The sequence below is a fragment of the Pantherophis guttatus genome, chromosome 5 (genome assembly GCF_059756535.1).
Source record: "Pantherophis guttatus breed Tessera chromosome 5, ASM5975653v1, whole genome shotgun sequence".
In the NCBI taxonomy this organism is placed as follows: domain Eukaryota; kingdom Metazoa; phylum Chordata; class Lepidosauria; order Squamata; family Colubridae; genus Pantherophis; species Pantherophis guttatus.
The window spans coordinates 57,091,750-57,115,198 of record NC_142067.1 but is presented as its reverse complement, the minus strand read 5'-3'; the positions used below and the strand labels follow the sequence as shown (position 1 = coordinate 57,115,198).

General features: G+C 37.7%; 1 protein-coding gene across 2 annotated transcripts in view; it reads right to left on the bottom strand.

The window, feature by feature from the left end:
- The window catches only part of PDE9A (phosphodiesterase 9A), an 81,914-nt gene that overhangs the window by 26,502 nt on the left and 31,963 nt on the right, over positions 1 to 23,449 (bottom strand). For both annotated transcript variants that reach the window (XR_009623136.2, XM_034423931.3), the window contains exons 5-9: positions 16,393 to 16,447; positions 13,420 to 13,490; positions 10,305 to 10,389; positions 1,122 to 1,203; positions 207 to 281 (exon numbers count right to left, since the gene is read on the bottom strand). Coding sequence is in view for 1 of the 2 variants with exons in the window: in XM_034423931.3 (XP_034279822.1) it covers positions 207 to 281; positions 1,122 to 1,203; positions 10,305 to 10,389; positions 13,420 to 13,490; positions 16,393 to 16,447 (368 nt within the window). In the remaining variant the exon portion in view is untranslated. The remainder of the gene's footprint in view (positions 1 to 206; positions 282 to 1,121; positions 1,204 to 10,304; positions 10,390 to 13,419; positions 13,491 to 16,392; positions 16,448 to 23,449) is intronic.

Sequence of the window (23,449 nt, the reverse complement as noted above, 5' to 3'; positions counted from 1 at the left end):
CTTTGCTGAAATTTCTTTTGTTTTTCCACTCTACCTCTATATATAGAATCAGTCTTTTTAGACACTGAACTCTGTTTGTATATTTTCAGAGCAGTCCTGGATGACACTAAGTTCAAGGTCTGAGTCCTCAAGCAATCACGAACAAAGCCACAAAACAACCTTACAGGATGAGAGGTCAGGGATTTGTTTCCAAAGTGCTGCATTACCTCATTGGGTTCCCACAGCCAGACATCAAAAGTTGGTTTCCTAAGAGCTCCTATTGTCTCCTGAGAAAGCATGTACTGGAGAGAAAAACAAACTTTTATTATGAATATATGTTGTTTATCTTTCAATCAGTAAATTGGATGACTCAGCTTCAGTTTTTCTCTAAACTAAATGCTTATTTTCAAAATCAGGTATCTTCCCAAAACATCCATCCACCCAAACACAAAGAGTATGGGCCTTTTCCCACTTGCAACTAACTATAGCAGAAACATGTCCTGGCAGCCTATTTTTTCTGCTGTGTTATTGAGATGTTATCTTTATCTGATCCCCAGTCCTTAAGTGAGACAGCATTAAATTGTCTTTAGCTACACATATGTCAAAGTAGTGTTTCCATCCAATTTTGATACAACCAAATCCTGCTTCAAACTGCATAAAGCCTGTTACGTTCATTATTAATTACTCTGAAGGAGAGTTAGATGACTGCAGTTGCTTGAAACAATGGCAGGAAAAGATCAGCAATGGGACATGATTTTTTCATGCTGGTAAAGATTTCTGCTGCACCAAGAATGGGTGGGCTCAGTACTGGTGAAAGGCCCTCAGACATACAGTGGAGACAAAGCAAGTGTGGTAGTGTAAGCACTTATCACAGCATCCATTCCATTCCTAGAACTAACAGTTAGTGGGAATATTTAAAGGACTGCTAAAATAATTCACAAATCGCATCCTGGGACCCTCTACAGCAGGGATGTCAAACTCGTGTCATCGTGGCGGCGTAATGATCTTGAATCTTCCTTCCTGCATATAATAGCCTCTGGGCATTATTTGATGGAAAGCAAAAGATGCCAAGAATAATTTTAGTTATTGTGATGATCAGTTCTGTCTAAAGATATTCTGAATGTATCTACATGACATTATACCTTAGGATAAGAGGGGACATCCCTTCGGGGTATAAGCTTGTTGTTTTCATCCAGGAAACTGTATTTATAAGGGCAGTTGGTCCTGTGCAGAAAACAAAATCCAACACTCAGTATCTAAAAAAACCTTGTAAATAAGTGATACAAAAATAATTTCATTTAAACTCATTGAACACAATCAAAATGTTGATTCTAAAGGATAACGCTTGCAAAATTAATATCCCCCTTTTCACAGCAGACAAACCAAATTGCTTTCCTCTGAATAAAATAGTACCCTAAGAGATTTGTAAAGAAATGTAACATTTGAAGGTCTGTTTGCCAAATATGAAAGTGCATTTTAAGTCTTTAGGGGAAAAAAAACCAAAGCTAAGATATGCTACAGATGCAGAAACCTTTATTTATTTACTTATTTGAAGAAAACTTTTAAACATGCAGGTGACATTCAACAATCCTTATTCTCTATTTAGAAATACTTAGGATTATTATGCTAAAACATTTATTTCCTTATGTGGGGCCCCTTTTACATTATCCAGCATGTGTAAACATTAAACTATGAGTTGAAATCCAATTCATACTTTTCAAAATATGGAAATCTTTTCTCACACAATGTCTGTATCAGCAATATAACACTGAAGGAATTTTACAAAGTAATGGCTGTTGATTAGAACTGTGTACCAGTTTTTTGCTTCATGAAAAAAGAACAACTGCAGTCTTACAGGACTATAGGTAAACTATTCATAAAAGAGTGAATCTACCAAAATAGAAACAGAAAGTGGGAATGAGGTCCTTGAAGATAAAGTTGTGTACTATGCCTTTCCCAATTTCTCTTAACCTACCCTTTTCAAATGTGGATGAGAACTTTGTCCCATTGTAAAACAAAAGTAATATTTAAATTGTTTTTTTTTAAATGCAGGTATCATCTTGCTTTTTTTCTAGTGGCAAAATACCTCAGTTTGATGTAACATATATGTCATGAACCACATTCAGCCATGGGGTAAAATAAAACTAGTTTCATTCTTCTACTTATTACTTCTAATTATTACAGCACAGTGGCATAATGATTAAGTTGTTAAACTAGGACCAAGATACCTGAATTCAATCCACCCTTAGCTACAGAAACTCACTAAGTGACTTTGGACCAATCTCAGCTGCTAATGTCTCTCACAGAATTATTGTGGAAAAACTGATGAGGGAATATTGTTTATACTGCATTGAGCTCCAGGATGAAAGGCTAGATAGAAATCAGATGAATGACAGACAGATAGATAGTCTGATTTTATTCAAAAGGTGAATAAAATCATTATCTAAATGTCTGAAATATAAAGATGGTAAATGATACAATAAAAACACTTGCAAAGCTAGTAAGAAAAGGGCATATTCAGTTTCTTCCTTGTGCTCTGCCTCTCATATTGCCATGAGGAAAAAAATACACCACAAACAGCAGCAGAAATTAAACAAAGCTGTGTACATCTTTGGATGGTTGTTAAATTTGCTTGATAAATAGGAACTTCTTTTATCTCTCTATTTAAATGTAAAGTAGCTGATATGGAGGATTCTACCACAGGACAATCTATTTCATTTGCAAACTAACCTCCTTTAATCCTGAGGTCAATTTGCATTCCTTGGTAGCTGATCACACAGCCATTTGCATCTCAATTGTGTCCCAAACTGCAGTGGAGTTTGCATTCTGACTCACTGTTTTCAGGAATTCCAAAGAGAGAGAGAGAGGGAGGGAGGGAGAGAGAGAGAGAGGGAGGGAGGAAGGGAGGGAGATGAGTGGATATGGTAGTGAGGCATGGTTGAAAGGGCCAGTTCTGTCCTTGCTTTTGCCCTTTCCATACTAAATATTGAGAAAACTGCCAATAAGTGCCTGCTCTTATCTACTTCCCACTGGCTTCCCATTTGCCATGGAGTTTCCTCTGCACTGTCAAGTAACAAACATCTCCTTCTCTTTTGTCAAAAGAAAAATAAAGAAGAGGGAGCCCATTTATTCCCTGTTTTTGGTATGGCTCAATCCTGATTGATTTCACAGTGCATTATCTCAGTAAATCCTATTGGTTTAATTGGCTTTTCTGGGTCAAAGGGAATTGGGAGACAAGGACATGGCAAGTAGTTTGTTTAATTCACAAAGACATACTGCCCATAAATCCAGGAAGGAAGCACACTGGAAGTGAAATCTCCCTGGGGGTGGAGGGGGGAACTTCATTCAAAAGGCTGGCACAGCAGAGGGAGGTGGATTTGGGGGATTTTATAGTGAGTCACTTATGGAATACAACCAATGAAGTGGGACTGGATGTCTCCAGCTGTAGAAGTAGCATATTTCCTACAGTTGGAAGACCTGTAGGTCTGTTGTATACTTACTGATTATTTTGCTTTTCATTAGATCAGTGAGAAATGTATGAACATGGGAAAAGAAGTTTATTGTATATTTATTAATTCTGAAAAATTATACAATAGTGAACAGGGCTATGTTGTAGAATGTTTTGCATAAGCATTGGAGGTGGTTGATTGAATGAGTGGTTGATTCGTGCTCCTGGTTTTAATCTTTTATTTGCTTAGTTGTTGTTAATATTAATTAATATTAATATTAATTTTCATGCTTTTAATATTTTTAGTAGTATATGTTTTTATACTACTATAAGCCACCCAGAATCACTTGAGATAGTGAAAGGGGCAGCATATATAAATTCAAAAAACAAACATGGAGTTGAAAAGTGTGCATAAGAATAAATAGAAAGATTAGCAAATGGTCCAATATTATGTATGATGTAATGAGGATGGAGTTGCAAAACAAATATATATGCATGAAGACTGAAAGGATCAAGTGATAGGGGAAGAAGAAATTTTGGTTTGATTGAGTTGATTAAAACTTTAAAAAGTTGTAAAAAGCTAAAAGCACAAAATGCAAAGTATAATTGTGATGTAGTGATGTGGGAGAAGCAAGGATGGTTTGCAAAGACCAAATGGTATTTATTTATTTATTTGTTTCCATTTCTATACCGCCCTTCTCCAATAGGACTCAGGGCGGTGAACAGCCAGAGTAAAAAACAGAACATACAAAATTTAAAAACAGTTTAAAATGATTAAATTTTTTGGCCGTAATTTAAAAACAACCCAATTTGAAATCAGTTTAAAATTTAACTCAAGCCAGCCCAGCTAGTTGAAATAAATAAGTTTTCAGGGCCCGACGAAAAATCCGGAGGTCTGTTATTTTTTTTTATTTTTTTTTTTTGCGGTTCCCAATATTCATATTTTATTTTTATTTTTTTTTATTAAACTTTATTGAGGTTTTCTTTTAAAAAAAAACAAACAAAAAGCAAAGGACAAAAACAAAAGAGAAATAAGAAGAAAAAACAAACAAACATTCAAACAATAACATAAAATAACATATACATAATATAGCTTTTCAATTTGTATTGGATGTGCAGTGTTTTAACTATTTCCATAGATAATACTTGGTGACATTTTAACTCACTTTTAACCATTATTTAATACACCTTTAGATCTTTCTTTCATTCTATCATGCAACCACTTGTACCACCTTTCCCACACCATATAGTAAACTGACTTTTCATCATTTAATTCATAGGTTAATTTAGACATCTCTGCGCACTCGAGTATTTTCTTAATTGTAAGCTCTTCTGGTGGTTGAATTTTCTCTTTCCAATACTGTGCGTATGCCAATCTAGCGGCTGTAATTATATGGATCATTAAATGCATCATTTCCTTTCTATATGGCTTCTTTATTATTCCCAGGAGGAGAATCTCTGGTGTTAATGCAATATCTTCATCAGTTATTTCATATAACCATCTCCTAATTTTATTCCAGTATCCTTTTGCTTCCGGGCATGTCCACCACATGTGAAAGAAGGTGCCTTGACCGTGGCCACATTTCCAACAATTGGGATGTATATTGGGATATATCTTCGCTAGTCTGGCCGGGGCTAAGTACCATCTATGAAACATTTTGTAATGGTTTTCCTTATATGTCACCGCTCTAGTCAATTTAAGATTTCTGTTCCATGCCTCCTCCCATTCCCCAAAATTTATATTGCGCCCTATATTTTTCTCCCATGCAATTATTTGATTCTTCGTGACATCTTCGAACTTGTAATCGTTTAATATATAATTGTATAGTTTTGCCAGAATCTTTTTGTTTGTTCCCATCAAGACTTTATCCAGTCCGTTTGATCCCAGTTCTAAACCATATTGTTCTTTGTCTTTCTGATATCTGGATTTTACTTGTGCATAAGTCCACCAATCTAAAGTTATTCCTTGCTCTCGTAAGATATCATTTGGTTTAAGCCACCCTCTTTCGTCTAGGATATCTTTATATCTGCCCATTTTCTCCCTCTCCCACCTATTTGGGTGGGTCAGGGCCTCCATCGTTGAGAGCCAATTTGGGATTTTTTTGTAATATTTTTGCCTAATCTGGGTCCATGTTTGTATCAGGGAATCTCTAATTTTGTGTCTATGAAAATGTGTCTTCCTTTTCTTCTCCGTTTCCCAGATGTGGGCGTGCCAGCCTTTTTGCAGGTCATGGCCTTCTAAGGTAAGAATTCTCTTATTTTCCAGGGTGATCCAATCTTTTATCCATACTAGCTTGGCTGACCTGTAGTATGTTTCCCAGTCCGGGAGTCCAAATCCACCTATGTCTCTTTTGCCCCTTAAAATTTTAATGGAAAATCTCGGTTTTTTCCCCTCCCATATGAATTCTCTAATAATTTTGTCTAGTTCTAAAAAGAATTTTTTATCTAAATTTATGGGTATATTTTGAAATAGAAATAATATTCTGGGGAGACCTTCTCCGGAGGTCTGTTATTGTGCCTTGGTACTACAGGGGTTTAAGGCACCCTGTTATTAAGCTTATTAAGACCAGCTGCCTACAATTACTGCAGGGTTCGAATCTCGCCAAGGCTCAAGGTTGACTCAGCCTTCCATCCTTTCTAAGGTAGGTGAAATGAGGACCCAGTTTGTGGGGGCAATAAGCTGACTTTGTATAAATATACAAAAGGATGAAGGCTATTGCTGAGCACATTGTAAGCCGCCCTGAGTCTTCGGAGAAGGGCGGCATATAAATCAAAATTAAAAAAAAAAAAATTGTACGTATCTCTGGGGGGAGGTTGTTCCAGAGGGTGGGCGCTGCCACAGAGAAGGCTCTCCCCCTGGGGGTCGCCAGCCGACATTGTCTGGCGGACAGCACCCTGAGGAGGCCCACTCTGTGCAAACGTACTGGCCGGTGGGAGGCTATTGGTGGCAGAAGGCGGTCTCGTAAATACCCCGGCCCTAAGCCATGGAGCACTTTAAAGGTGGTCACCAACACCTTGAAGCGCACCCGGAAGACCACCGGGAGCCAGTGCAGCTCGCGCAGGAGAGGTGTCACATGGGAGTGCCCCGTCGCCCCCATAATCCCCCGCGCGGCCGCATTCTGGACCAGCTGGAGCCTCCGGGTGTGGAGACATATAGGGAATGGTAATGGCATGTGCTATTTTTAGGTACTTTAGGCTTCCTTTCCTTTTTCCTTTTTTGTGCCTTCAAATTTTTTTGCTTACTATTTTTTTGCTCCTCTTTTGTACATTCCATAATATCAGTTACCCCAAATGGTAAATACCACTGCAGCAAAATATCAAGTCATGTTACCGTGGAAGCATGAAACTTTGTCATTTTATTCAATAAGTATCTCTTTTCAGGACAACGCTCATATGAATGTGCATATGCACACACAAATGATATTTTTATGAAATGAATATGAATAATTCATAGCAATGATCTAAGTTTGTCCTGAAGAACTAGATTCAGATGCTAATGCAAAAGCTACCTGTTTAAACTGAGATGGCTGTGCATGCTATATAACAGGGGTCCCCAAGCCCTGGTCTGTGGACCAGCACCCGGCCATGACATGCCAGCAACTGGGCCACGCAAACAAGTGAAGCCCCATCCACAGAATGCAAGCAGCATGCAAAACCACACCCTCTGGTCCGTGGAAAAACCTTTCTCCACGAAACAGGTCCCTGGTGCCCAAAAGGTTGGGGGCCACTGCTATATAATACAACTTTTGAAATTGCACCAAGAGTGCAATCTTTGCAGGAATGAACTTGTGTGTGCAAGAGAGAGGGAAAATATAGCTGATGTATTGCAGTGGAAGGAAGAAATGACAATGAACATAACAGTGTTCAGAAAAGTTTTTTGCAAGCTGGAAGTTATGAGTGCTGTCAAACGAGTTTCATGGGCAATGTAAAATCCAAAAAGGCACTCTATCCCATATCCCAGCATGGAAAAAGAAGGAGAGAACAAAGACAGAGTATTGCAAGAATTAACAAACAGGGGCTCTGTGGGTTTGAATACTTGTTATTTTTCATATCCTAAGAAATATATTCTTACATGTCCTGAAAAATTAAATGCAAGTAAAAGAAAGAGCACAGAAAGAAACCTTGAAAGACTATTGTGAAGTAACCAGTAGATTTTAGAACTGTGACCTAGATGAGTGGTTTAACTTTTGTTAAAGATATTAAGGTTCAACTTCATTCTTAGAGTATATGCATTTTCCAACAAGACAAATGGCAGTGAAGTGATACAAGTAGAAAGAAAAGTTTTGAGGGTTACAAAGAGGAAACCCTTAAAATATTTTGTTCAGAAGAACTCTACAAATATTGTCTTTAGTGAATTGTAAAATTCTGTGCAAAGAAACACAAATATTAACTGAAACACAGTTAAATGTAGTACACATTTAACAGTTAAATGTAGTATACAAGTCTCACATCTTGACATAATTTTCCACAATTGATAATAGTATAATTTAATATTTTCCTCCCCTCCCCCTCCCCCACACATCCCAGGTCATGATAGATAAGTCAGTCTGCATTTGAGATGCAGGTACACAACATTTTCTTGACTAAGATTCAGAACGATTCCCTATTCCTCTCCTTCCATAACAGTTTTAAATGTCTGTTTAGCTGCTCATGCGCTTGTGGTATGAGGAATGGTGGCTACAGAACAGCCTGATGTTTTTAAATTCACAAAGTCTGCCATACCAAGCAATGGTTGCTTCTGCTGTTGTTTTAATTACAATTCCAAACCTGGTAATTTATCAGATTAGTTGACTGGCTTCTTCCGTAAAAAGGAAACAACTCATTTGGGGGGTTAAAATATAACATACACATTCTCTCATAGTGCAAGAGGAGTTGCTGTGTATATATTGTGATGTTTTCTCAGATTACATTTTGTATCGGAGCAGGTCTACTTCTTGTAAGTGAGTCTGTTACCAAACTAATGTTTTTTTTGGCAGAATAATTTTTGTTCTCTGCATGAAACCAAGGGCACAAGTCTTTATTACCGGATGGCTTAATGGAGGGAAACCAAGATGTTAATCTTTCCAAGAGTTATTTTTCCAGTTACTCTTTAACTATTAAGTGGCCATATGTTCTTAAACAAAACTAATGAATCTTGTCTTTTTTTCCCATACTGATTTAAAAAACACCAAGAAGCTTCATAATTTGTGAATAATGACCATTGAAAATGAGACATTATTTGGTTTATTAGGTGGCAGTCCTATGCACATTGACCTGGAAGCAAGTCCCACTCTTGATTTTAATCTTACATGCTGCCCGGAGTCACTACTAAATGATGGGTAGCTATATAATTTACTTAAATAATTTTTTTTTAAATGTTGGATTTTACCCACTTTTATTGATTTATTAAATTTACCGGTATATCCCACCATTTCCCCAGAGCTCTAGGGAACATTAATTTAATACTGATTTATTTACTGTATTTATATTCCACCTTTTCTCTGAGAGCACAAGTTAGTCGTCTTCTCTAATTTTGATCCAGCAATAACCCTGTGAAATGGATTGGGCAATAATAAGGATAAGGATAAGGATAATTTTATTTCTATACCGCCCCTCTCCGGAGGGACTCGGGGCGGTGTACAGCCAGGTAAAACACAATACAAATATCACAATTTAAATTTAAAAAATTCTTAAAAGTATTACATTTAAGGCCAAAATTAGCTAAAAAACCCCAAAAAATTTAAGAACTCTGAATTTAAAACTCAATTATGAAGCTAGCCCTGCCTGTCGGAAGAGCAGGGTCTTAAGAGCACAGCAGAAAGCTCGGAGGTCAGAGATCTTGTGTATGTCCGTGGGCAGTTCATTCCAAAGGGCAGGGGCTCCCACAGAGAAGGCTCTCCCCCTGGGTGTCGTCAGCCAACATAATTTGGCCGACAGCACCCTGAGGAGTCTCTCTCTGTGGGAGCGAACTGGTCGGTGGGAGGCTATCGGTGGCAGAAGGCAGTCTCGTAAGTACCCAGGTCCTGAGCCATGGAGCGCTTTAAAGGTGGTAACCAAAACCTTGAAGCACACCCGGAAGACCACCGGGAGTCAGTGCAGCTCACGCAGGAGGGGGGGTCACATGGGCGCAACGAGTTGCACCCATAATTACCCGCGCGGCCGCATTCTGGACTAGTTGGAGTCTCCGAGTGCTCTTCAAGGGGAGCCCCATGTAGAGAGCATTACAGTAGTCCAGCCGGGAGGTAACAAGGACATGAGTGACTGTGCACAAGGTGTCCCAGTCCAGAAAGGGGCGCAACTGGCGAATCAGGCGAACCTGATAGAAAGTCCCCCTGGCCACAGCCGTCATATGCTCTTCTAAAGACAGCCGTGCATCCAGGAGGACGCCCAGATTGCAAGCCCTCTCTGTGGGGGGTAGAGATTCATCCCCTATAGACAGTGATGGCGTCAGCTGACTATACCGGGACGCTGGTAGCCGCAGCCACTTGGTCTTGGAAGGGTTAAGTCTGAGCCTATTTCTCCCCATCCAGACCCGTACAGCCTCCAGGCAGCGGGACATCACGTCAAGGACATCACTGGGGTGGTCTGGGGTGGAGATGTACAGCTGAGTGTCATCAGCGTACTGATGTACCCTCACCCCAAAACCACGGATGATCTCACCCAGCGGCTTCACATAAATGTTGAACAGAAGGGGCGAGAGGTGGCCAAGCCACCTTGGGGTTTTCAAGGTGAAATGGAGACTTGACCCTGGCTCTCCATGTCCAAGACTAAACTGACCATCACACTCTATCCTGGGTATCTCTGGATTAGCTGCTAAATAAATCTTCAGAACTTTCCCAATGCAGAAGTGGCTATTCAGAAGTGCTTTTCTTCACAAGCAACAAAACACAAAGCTTACCTGGTACTTCTTGCAGCCATTTCGTCCCTCATCTTTTTAATGTCACTCTTACACTTTTCAATTTCCACTATTTTCAGTCCTTCCACTGTCAACAAAGTAAAACAACAGGAAGGTTACCATGGAGAAGCTCGAAGGATCTCATTGCAGTAACTGAGTATAATTTCAAAAGCCACCAAACAGCAGGCCGGTGATTCAGCAGCCCCTCAACCTGAAACCTGTTTCTCTATGGGCAGGTACTGCAAATAGAATCAATCATTCAAATAATACAACACTAAGAGTAACATTAGAAGTAGCAGAAAAGTAGCTACATCACTATTGTAAGCCACAGCAGCAACATCCAGCCATTCTTCAGCTTCCCCGGACTATTTCTTAGAATAGGAATAAATGAAAGCAGCAAGCTGTGGCACTACTATAATATACTATATTAATACAAAACACTATATAGTGACAATGCTTCATTGGGTTTCCATTTAGCATCTAATTAAATGAAAAAATGGTTTCATGATAGCTCTTTATATAGAAGCACCAGCTGTAACACTAAGCTCTGGGCCAACTTTTTCTCAGCCTGGTGTCCTAACTGGCATATTAGGAGGATAGATAGAAAAAAACTGGTTCTTTTAAGCAGTGGAGAGGAGGTAGCATGTGCTGCTCATAATACCACGTACAGTACGAAAGAATGTGAATCAATATATTCTTGGTATATTCTTGGTACAGAATCACTTTATGAGGCAGTTTTCCTGTAATGTTCCTCCCATACAAACTTGCTGGAACTACCTTTACACTGGCATTATAATGTTTATGAACTGCTCAGCAATAAATTCTCAGCCTGACTGGGACATTCATCACACCAGCATTGCATGTTTCCTGCTGGGCAGCACTGACAACAAACCTCTGCAAGCAACTGGAACAATCTTTATTTTTAGTAGTTTTCAAATACTTCAGTCTCTGTAAAGAGGCATGGCCTCTTCTCACTTATCAATGGCCATTCATGTGTGTCATAGACATTTATAAACTAGAAACTTCAGATTCTCACTTGGGGATAAACAGGATGTGAACGTATATTGAACTAAGTCTCCCCAGCAGTAATTTGAACACATTTGTGTTTCCGTGTCACTACATGAAAATACTAGTGGCTCCAAATTTCATTTGTACAAAAACGTATACTGAAAACTCATAAAGAAAAACAGTTAATTGAAATCTTTGAAGCTATTTAAGACAGAAAGTTTCAGTCCTTTGGGCTCATTATACATTTGTCTGTTTCAATAATAATTTTAATGAAATGTTCATACATTCCTGAATTCCATTTCATATTGTTGTATTTTTCTGTCATACTATTTGCATATGAATTTGAGTGTTTAAAGGAAAAATCCTCCCATCAGAACCTTGTTTTTCACCAAATTCTGATAATTTTATTTTTACAAGGCTGTAATTTGCAGACATAAACCTTTATTATATGTAGATTGTGAAAGATAAAAAATTCCATTACGCAAAATTATCATTTTAAAGTATTATAATAATTGATTTTCTGATGGCTCATAATCAATCAAAAAGTATTGATTACATAAGGTCTTAACAAAAAAGGCTGTTAGATACATGTGAATTTGTTGTATCACTTCTTTCTTAGCTTTAAAAAATATATGTCAAGCTCAGAAAATCAGGAGTCCAGGCAGTTCAAATGAATTTATAGGTTTATTGTACGCTAAAGCTCTCTATAAGAATTTGAACAAAGCAAATTGTTCAGCAAATTGGCGGTACATAAGAGGAAATGGAATTCAATGTGGGCTGGACTTAGATCTCTTGTGGGCGTAAAGGGACTCAAGATTGATGACATGTTTGACCCTTCCCTGGGGTTCAGCCTAGTCATCTACAATATACTTTCCACCTCCCACCCAAAGAACTGCATTTTAAATATTCCTAATTTTTAGGATCCAATAAAAAGGTTTCTTAGAATTTTAGAATATTGCTGATTTTGTTCTCAGCAAATCTGCCACTGAACTTAGGCAGTACTCAGAACATCTTTGAACATGGCCTTCATCTTGCTTTTCAGAGAAAGAATCACAACTGAAGGATCCTATCTAGAAATGCAATCCAGCTCAGAATCTTCTCAGGTTATTTAGGAGAATATAGATTTACTGCACAGGATTAAAGATTTTATACTACATTTCTGTGCAAAAGATGCAAGATGAGAAAGAAGAATTTTGGACTTGAAAGGTTGCTTTCCCCTCTTCTCTTTCTCCAATACTATATTTTACCCTGCCAAAAAGAAGGCATTAGGTACTGTATATTCATAAAAAGATTAAAATCTCACACTAGTACAAATTTATTCTAGGCTTCAGCTTGTTAGAGAAAACCTCACACTTGGTTTTGATGAACATTTGCATAACAAGCACCCTCATGTTTGGGATGCCCACCTTTCACATGCCATCTCACAATATTGATTCTCTATCCAATTCCCAGTCCAATCACATCTGAAGGCCAAGAAATGTTTCAGAGAAACTGTCAATGGATGTGGCTGCCCAAGATGATATTGTATCACATTCCTTGAGATGGTTGGCTCAACCCAAATCAGCCTCCCAGATAGAAAAATATTTAACAACTTATACACCTCAAAAACAAAGAGCTTTTTCTAGAGATCGTTTTGAACAACCTGATTTCATGATAGATTTTATCTATCTTTCATGGGAGATTTTATGGAGTTCCGTCTGGACAGAAATGGTGTATTTCTGGTGCACCCGCAGTTAAAGACATTGCACATATCATCATTGATTGCAAACTGTATTCTGCAGAAAGGACTGGTTATTTAGAGTATTTAAAAACAACAAAAAATATTGGGGCACCCAGGAGCAACTACTGTATGTTACTTACTGCAGGGAATGAACCTACATATCACTAATAAGACCACAGTCTTTATATCAAAGGCCATTTTGAAGAGGACAGATTATTTAGATCCAATTGGGGTTAATTATAATGTGACAATTTGTCAGGAATGTGCCTTACTATTTTTTTACTTTATATTTACTGGTATACTTGTATTGGTTTTATATTTTTAATATGGTCAGATGATTAAACCAATAAAGTTTCTATTCTGTTCTATGAGTAGAAAAAAAGAACTCACGTTCCACTCTCTTCTCCAGCATTGCCAGTTGATTAAATACTTCAGTTTTCAATTCATCAATTTTAAATACCCTGGAGAGGAAATAACAACAGCCCCAAATTTAAGTAGGAAGATATGCATGAAAAACATAATATTTGTTGATGGGAAAATAAATGCTGAAAGTTAATATCTAAATGCACTGAAAGATACTTCAAAAATAAACAACTAAAGAGGTTCAATTACTATTTCCCAGCTAAGGATCAGCTTTTGATATGAGGATCTTACATACAACCGGCTACTGAGGGAGGCTCTGCCCACCTACCCAGACGTAATGTGCGACTACTATGCATGCGCAGAAGGCCATGCATATGCGCAGATGTGGCGTGTGCGACAGGGGTGAGTTCTAAATTTTTTTACTATTGGTTCTGTGGGCGTGGTTTGGTGGGGGGTAATGTGACTGGGTGGGCGTGACCAACTTTTTTTTTTACTTTTAAAAGCATTTTTTCTACAACCTTAAGAGGTTGCAGAAAAAAATGCTTTTAAAAGCCTCTGATGATCAGGCAACTAAGCTGGGATCGCCAGAGGCTTTTAAAGGCATTTTTTTCCCTACAACCTCTTCAGCTGAAGAGGTTGTAGAAAAAATGCTTTTAAAAGCCTCTGATGATCCCAGCTGAGCTGCACAATCAACAGAGCCTTTTTTTTTTTACTTTTAAACGCAGGTTGTAGAAAAAATGCTTTTAAAAGTAAAAAAACCCCCAACCTCTGATGAGGTGGGCGGGGTAAGCGAGCGGTGACCGGGCAGGGAACCGGTTCAGGGATGTGGCCAGCCAATGTTATTACCAGTTCTCCGAACTACTACAAATTTTTACTACCGGTTCTTGTGAACTGGTGTGAACTGGGAGCAACCCACCACTGGTGTGCGAGTGAAGCCAGCGCGCACGAGTTCACATTTGCAAATCGGTAGGGAAGGTAAGTGAATCCCACCTCTGGATCCCCTCCTATCCATAAAGGTTCCCCATTTAATTCAGATTAGAAGGAAAGATAAGGCTCCTTCCATGAGTGACATGTAAAACAATTCTTCTCTGAAATACTGGAGAATGAAGGAATCAATATACATGTTAGGACTGCTTTATTTCTTAGATATAAATATAAATTTATAGAGATATACAGTTTTACACTTCTAGAATAAGCAACTGCTCATCCATGTTTATTCAAATATAATGAAATGGCCATGATTTTGGCTAATTATAATTTTATGAAATTGATTCAAATTAAATGTACACTTTTTAAAAAAAACTTCGGCTATAATGAAGACAATTTTCAATATGAAGAAAGTGTAAACAGATAGTCCTCAATTTATGACCACAATTGAGGCCAAAATTTATGCTGTTAAGTGAGAAATTTGTTAAGTGAGTTTTGCCCCATTTTATGACTTCTTGCCACATTTGTTAAGTGAATCAGTACAATTCTTAAATTAGTAACATGATTGTTAAGTGCATCCGGTTTCCCCATTGACTTTGCTTGCCAGAAGGTCGCAGAAAGGGGTCATATGACTCTGGGATACTGCAATGTCATAAATGTGAGTTGATTGTCAAGCATCCAAATGTAAATCATGCAACCATGGGATGCTGCAATGGTCATAAGTGTGAAAAATGGTTTTGTCATTTTTTTCAGTGTTGTAACTTTGAACGGTCACTAAACTGTTGTGAGTCAAGGACTACCTGTACAATGCAACAGGTGAATGTTTCCTTAGCAGCAAATCCCTGTGCATATTTTTGTAGGGTGGCAAACAGGTGGCACGCATAGCCATATCAGTGGGCATGCGAGCTCAGCTCCGGTGCACATGTGCGTGCCGGCCAGCTGATTTTCAGGCATTCTGGGCCCACCAGAAGTAGGGAAACAAGCTGTTTCCTGCCTCCGGAGGGCCTCGGGGGTGGAGGTGGGGAAGGCCCATTTTTCTCTCTCACCTGGCACCAGGGCCTCTCCAGGAGTCTGGGGAGGGCGAAAATGGCCTTCCCCAACCCCCCCGGGAGGTCCTCTAGAGGCTGAAAATGGCCCATTTGACAACTTCCGGTCCCGCCAGAAGTTGGCAAAAGGGTCATTTCTGGCATTTGGTGGACCTCCGGGAGGGTGGGTGTTCTAGTTTAGAACCAGCGGCAATGACGGAGGCGAGGTTAACAATTAACAGCTCTTTATTAATAACAATTAACCACAACTCTCTCTCAGTATGCTAACGATTGAGGGAGCGAGCCGATTTCTCTGAACTGACAGCTCTTTTATACTCGAGCTGTCAGCAGCTTATCCAATCAGGGGGCTCCAAGTTCCTGCCTGCAGAATGCCAGCAGGTGGACCAATGAACTGTGCGCTTGCTTCATGTGATCGTCGGCCGGATGCAACACTTTTGCCATTTTCGCCCTCCCCAGACTCCTAGAGAGGCCCTGGAGCCAGATGAGAGAGAAAAACAGGCCCTATCGGGCCATTGTGTGCCAGGAGCAGAGGGAGCTAGAAATATGTTAGAAATATGACAGAAAACTAAGTTAATGGCAGGGTGTAAATTCTAGCTAGAGGCCAGGGATTTTTCCACTAGCTACAGCCATGGTAGGGTAGATTCTCTAATTGTACAGATTGTAAATGGGGTCTCCCTGAAACCAGATGTGGGATTGTCAGTGAAATGGGGCAAGTATCCAGGAATACCCTTTATACAAGCAGAGAAAATAAAACTTTCAGTTTTTGCAGGAATTTAGAAACTGACTAGAAGATCAGGTTTGCTGATTTGGTTGCTTATGAAATTGACTAGAGAAGCACCAAGTTCAAGTGAGGACAGGCAAGGTGAGGTTCCTGCAATTCTGGAAATGGCCCTGCATCCTAGTTCCATGGAGCTCTAAGGATGCAAATTGCAAATCAGCCTCAGGGCCAGGGCAGGAGCAGAACCAGAACTAAAGAATTCTATGGGAGTTCCGTAATTTTAAAATTATTGTATAGTAAAAGGGTTACCTTGAAAATTGCTCAACCACCTGCTCCAGCAAATTCTGAAACAATTGTTCTTTCTCTATTAAAAATAAAATATAAAATGGCAAATAATAAGAAAGTTATCATGAGAAAAAAAAACAGTTATATCCCCCAATATATTATCTGACAAATAATGCTTTGGAAAAGATTATAAGCTTTGTCATCCTCATCTAATTGTTTGTAAAATTAAAGGGATTAAAAATATATTACTCCATTCCTTTTGTCCTGAGAACTATAATATAACAATCGATTTTGTACTGTCCTGTTCAAACTCACTACGCCACAAGAAGCCATTGAATAGACTGGCAACTGCTTTCTGACATGGGAGACACAATTTTAGATTCAGATTCCCTCTCTCCTCCATAGTGACAAAAGAATTTTGCATGGCTGTAACATGGGAACTACTATTCCATGGAATCTGAAGTCTCTTGATGCTTAATGTCTATGGAGATTCTCAGTCATTCAGGTCATGGTTGTCCCAAAGGTGTTTTTTCAAGAGGCAACTGGCCTTTCTGTTTGAAGATGTTGCTGAGCTGAAGAAACTTCTTGGATGAGAAGCAAAACATCTTCAAAGAAAAACCAGAAAGGCCAGTTGCCTTTTGAAAAAACATCTTTGGGATGGTCTTGATGCTTAAGTAAGATCCATTTTGTCTCAACTTTTCCAGAACCACTACAACAAAAATGCCAAAAGAAACAGAAGGAAATACAAAGTCAAGAGTTAGCATTTTCCTCACTGCTCTCCTGATAGTAAAAATATTATCCCCATGTATGTTTACTCACAGAGTAAGACCTTCAAAATAGCTAGTAGCATGGAAAGGCCTCTCGTAGTATTGGCTTTCTGTGTAGGATGCCTGCATAAGGAGGCTCATTTGTTGCTTAGTTTTTGATACTATTTTACTATCAAATGCCTTCATTATTTTTCATCTTTTCTTTTATGTACACTGAGAGCATATGCACCAAGACAAATTCCTTGTGTGTCCAATCACACTTGGCCAATAAAAAATTCTATTCTATTCTATTGTATTCTATTCCCACATCTGAGACACAGTAGTTATATAATAGGGCCATATTGATTTATTGTAACTTTCAGATAGCTTTTATTTATCTTCTCCTTCGATGCTGCCAGAAGCAGACCATGTCACCCTTACAGTATTATTTATTTATTTATTAATGAGATTTATATGCCGCCCTATCTCCAGCCGGACTCAGGGCGGCTCACAACAGTAAAAAACATCTAATGAAAAAGTTAAAAAGAAATTACATCCAAATCTCATAATTTAACAGTTAAAAGTGCAATTAAGACTAACAAGACTAACAAGTTAAAAATTAAAACCCCATCAGTCCAGGCCAGCCAAACGAAACAGCCACGTTTTCAGGTTGCGATGGAAAGAACGGAGGTCGGGGGCCACCCGGAGCTCCAGGGGCAGTTGATTCCAAAGGGTATTGCACTACTAGTTCTGTTAATTCTCAATTTTCTCAACAGAGTCACATTCATATATATTCCATAGTATGGAAATATTTTGCTATTACCTTCTGGAATGCATCTCCAACTCCTAGTTTAGCTGCAATTCTGAGATTTTCCTAGTGGCTTTCTCATCATGCCTGACCATGCTTACTTTTTCAAGATCAGCCAAGATCTCTTACAGGTAGTTCTTACTTGAGCCCAATATTGAACCCAATATTTCTGTTGTTAAGTAAGACATTTGCTAAGTGAGTTTTGTCCTGTTTTACGACCTTTCTTGTCATAGTTGAGACATAGAAATTCTTAAATTAGTAATACAGTTAAGTGAATCTGGCTTCCCCATTGGCTTTGCTTGTCAGAAGGTTGCAAAAAATGATCATATGACCCCTGGGACACTGCAATGATCATAAATATGAGTCAGTTGCCAAGCATCTGAATTTTGACCACATGACCATGAGGATCCTCCAAAAGTCATAAGTGTGAAAAATAGTTATAAGTCACTTTATTCAGTGCTGTTGTAACTTGAAAGGTCATTAAATTAACTGTTGTAAATTGAGGACTGCCTATATATACTCCCACCTGCTATGTAATCCTAAATAACTTCAAGACTATTGTTACAATGTCAATTCTACATTTTTACTCAAAGTACTGTATTCCAAAACTCTTCTGTTGCTTATTTCTTCTCCCTGCCACAGAAGCTCTCTCAAGACTATATTTTCACATCAGATTATTTTCAAAGCCAACAACTTTTCATAATGCCTCTTTTCCACTTGTTTTCTCTGCTGTAAGCCTGCATTTGTTCCCTTTAGCAAAATCATTGTATTCCACTTGGATTTTGACATCTTTAATAAATAATATTATTCATAGAGTAGAGGCTGCTATTACATGGCTGCTATTTATTAGTGAAATGAGAGAACTGATTTTGACTAGTCATTTAGCTGTTTTTTCATAGGAGAACTAAAACTGAACTTGGAACAAGTTGTTACATCCTTATATACTGCCTGAATTCAGTGGAGCAAAACACCCTCAAGCAATCATAACTAGCTTGTAAATTATAGCTAATAATAATTCTCCTATGTATTCCTTCAGAAATTGTGAGTGCTCCATCACTGGAGGCTTTTAAGAAGAGAGTGGACAGCCACTTGTCTGGAATGGTATAGGTCTCCTGCCTGAGTAGAAGACTTCCAAGGTCCCTTCCAACTCTGTTATTCTGTTATTAATTATTTTGGATGATTATACAATGACCCTCTAATAATTCTGGAGAAAAATCTGTTACAATATGCCAGGATGTTGACATTCTCACGCTGGCAATTTATTGTATACATTCCCTCTACTTGATTTTAAGTTTGGAAAATATAATTGTATTAGAGGTTAGCAGTCATTCTGTCCTTTCCACCACTCCAAATTTGAAACTGATAATTCCCCCTACCCCCAACAGCAGGATTTAACCCATTATTTGTTGGGGGATCAACTCTTCTTCTTGTTACAAAGACAGTACATCAGCAATAAAATTATTCTCCTAGGCAGGATTTACTGCATGGTAAGTGAGTCTGTTTTTTTCCTGTAGAAAAAGTTATTTCTATCATCAGTAGAAAAAGTTATTTCTTCTAAAGAGTATTGACTCTTCCTCCTACATCTCATTTTGTAGAATCTACTTAGAATATTGCTCTAGAACTGATATGGAAGGATGTTTCCATATCTGTTGTTGTGTGGGCCCTCTCATTCCTTAAACAATCTTGAAAATAATATTTTATCTATTTATGTTTATGTGATAGAATTTGCAAGGAACACAATCAAGCCCAATGCAACCATCACTGTTAAAAGTTTCCAAAACAGCTACTTTTGGGTATGGTAATTACCTTAAAAAGCTACCGGTATATAGCTAAAAAAGTCTGATACAGCATTTTGACTTATATAAATCCTTTAAAAGATGTATATATAGTGAGATAGAATGAGGGTATCTGGAGATAGTTACGGGACCTCCAATTGAGGTGCTGCTTTTTTAAAAATAGTTTTAAGATTTATGATTTTATACTTAATTTTATTGTTGTGAACTGCCCTGAGTTGTGTTTAAGATGGGTGGCTATACAAATATTTTAAATACCTAAATAAATACACAAAATAAATTTATTGAAATCTGCCAAAAAGTCAATCTGGCCCTATTTATCTACCTAGTATTAGTTGGAACTACATAAAATCCAGGTGGAGAAAAACAGTATACTAGGTTTCTGATATACTACGGTATTCAAAAGTTCAGATTATTTCTGAACCCCTGCAATAATACAAACTGATCTTTATTTAATTGTTGCATGTTGAAGTGATATTTCAGAATCTTTTGTACATTCTCTCACTCATCAGGATTTGAGAAGTCAAGAAAAGTCACAGACCAAAGGTGTTAATAAACTGTCTCTCAACAGTGGCTTGCCAAATGATCTGGGAAACTAACAGAAATAGCTGAAGTCAGTTATTTAGTAATAAAAATAAATCTGTGGTTTCTGCATATTGTTCACAGATGAATAAACACTCCCTCAAGTTAAACTCACTTCCTGGTGATTTAATAGACACATCCATGATTTACCACTGCCATTTTAAATAATCTTCTCTCCAGTTTCCTAATCTAGCCTACAGCTCTGAAATTCCAATTGTTTTTTTCTTTTTCTTTTTAACAAAAATGTGGCATATTCTATAAAACAATTCAATCAGAGTGCACGAATTTAATGTAAAGACAAAATTATGTGTCTGCATGTGTCTGCATGTGAGCATTGCTTTTAAATGCTAGGATTTGAATACAAGGTCCTTATATAAAAACAAAATGAATAGCTATCCATTGTGTATTTCATAAATATATGTGTTTCAGAATTTCTGCAAGTTGAAAGTCCTTAAAACATAACACCTTCAGATTAATCAAATTATGGATCAGTACCAATATACACAAATTATCTTTAGTAACATATTTTCCATAAAAAGTTACTATTTTAAATAACTGTAATATTTAGACTAACTATCATGAAGCAAGAAATATTATTATGCAGAAATTGTTGAAATTAATAAATACCTAAATGCTTCCATGAGGAGTTAAACTTTAATTCAAGGTTATGTGCTTTAAAGCATCCGTTTCATTCAAACTCATTTTCTGATATATACTGTATATATAAAATATAGTATATTATTATCTTTCTATTTTTGAAATGATTTGTCTGTGATGATGGATGTGAATAATCACAGAAAGTTTTAAGCTAAAGCAAAGCTTCAAAATAGATTCATCCTGTTTAAGAGATTTGTTATTTACTGTATTTCAATAAAGTAAACAAGCAGCACAATTAGCCCAAGCAAATAGCAGTTCCCTGTTTTTGTTAGAAATCCAAGAACAAAATCCAAGTATATATCAGAAAATGAGTTTGAAAGCACAAGAAGTGCTTTCAATTAAAAGTAGCATAAAAGATTTCTTTCTGCTTACCGTCCACCAGTTGATATAAAAGGCCAAACCAAGAATAAATTATGTATCCCACATTCACTGCCTCTCAGTATTTGGCACTGGCTGATGCTTTCATGAGCATGACAAAGTCCTATAAAAACAATCCAGTTTAAAAAAAAAAAGGGAGGGGGAATCCCTGCCCTAGATATTGTACTTTCTGTCCCTCTCATTTTCTAAATTTACGTGCAAAGCTTAAAGTTATTTACCCACAAGCTACATGCATTGAATTAAATGAGACTTACTCCTAGGTAAATATATGTAGCCTTAGTCCTAGGACATTCTAATCCAGGGAACAGTCAACTGCAGACTGATGTTTATAGATGTAATAAAACAGTGAGGACGTATGTTTTTATAACCCAACAGCATAGTAAAGATATACAGCTAGCAGTTCCTCTTGCCTTAAAGAGACAAAGGTCTCTTTTCCTGAATCCATATTAACTATTTATGCAATTCCAGGGTCCAAATCAGTAACTGTGAAACGGGAACAATTTCAACTACTGAAATTTTCAAGGTGTTCTACAAACTTGGCCACAACTGCTTGAAGACTTCTAGGTATTGCCAAGTTTTTCTCTTCTTTTTCCAATGTGGAGTTTCCATGTAACCTTCAGGAAGGGTTCAGTAGGTGAAGATTTCCTCATCACTGCCTACTACAATTTGACCATTGTATCTCTCCTATTAAATTTACAAGACCTCAGCCATAAAAAGTTGGCAACTTCAATAAAGAAAGGTATCATTTTCTCTCAACTCAAAGCTGGAAAATTTGCTGCAATTTATCAAAAGACCTCTAATAGGAGGCATATGACTGGAATCCAGAATGTCAAAATTGAGGTCAACATGCTTGTATTTTTCCTGTTGCACTTCTCTACCTTCATGTTATTTTTCATGCTGTAAAAGATGTCATAAGTAGTTGAGGGGAGGAAGAGGGGCCTCTACTTTTTGACCATGCTTCCAGCCAATAGCCAGACAATTGTAGGCTATACAGTTTGTTTTGTGCTTTGATTTAGTCTGCTTTTCCATCTGCAAGAATGCCAGAATTTTAATTGCTATGGTGATTCCATCCATCTATGTTTAGATGCTCCTCTCTATTGGGGGTAGGTTAAAATTAAAAAAAGGTGGGGAATCCATCTTTTCTTGCTCACTACTTTTTTGAGAAGCAGAGACAAGTCATCTAGTGGCTGATCAGATTTTTGCAACTCAAATATAAGTAGCCTTGGTATTAATATATCTGCATATAAGCACATCAGTCCACGTACATAAAAACAAACAAACCCTTGGACATTGTTTGACTTGATTTTCTGTATATCAATGTTGTGGCAGTGGAGGGAGAGAAGAAAAAAAACTTGCTTCTCTGTTTTATCAAGCTCCTGTATCACAAATATTGTACAGTTGCCCTATCTTTTTCTCTGTGATATGTTACTAAATTGTAAAGACAAAATACAGGTAGTCCTTGAACAGCTCATTTAGTGACCATTCAAAGTTACAATGGCACTGAAAAATGTGATTTATGACAATTTTTCACATCATGGGGATCTTTGCATAAATTAGTAACCGGGTTACTAACTTATCAACTGCAATGATTCACTTAATAACTGTCGGCAAGAAAGGTTGTAAAATGGGGCCAAACTCACTTAACAAATGTCTCACTTAACAACAGAAATTTTGGGCTCAATTTTGGTTGAGTTTTATATAGGACTACCTTTATAGAACTACCTGTATAGAAGCAATGTTGGGAAATTTTGAGATGGTTACAAATGGGAGACTCTAATGTCTGGGACTCATTAATAAGGAAGAGCATTGCAGTTCTCTATAGAAGAGTTTATGTGACTGAACATTTAAAAAAGCATATATTGCAAGGATAGTGGATAGAGGATATCACTGTGTTTTGTTTCTAGATAATGCTTTTATTCTAGAGTCAGCTTGATGTAACATAATTAATCCATTAACCAATATATTTCCAGATAACAGCATGATTAGATAGTAGGTGAACATGTACCATATCCTGTATGAATAAAATTGTGGATGGTGAGATGCATTACAGTACTTCAAAATTTCTAAGCAGAGGCATTTCCTCATGTTATTTGAAGAAAAGTCATTGTGATCCTTAG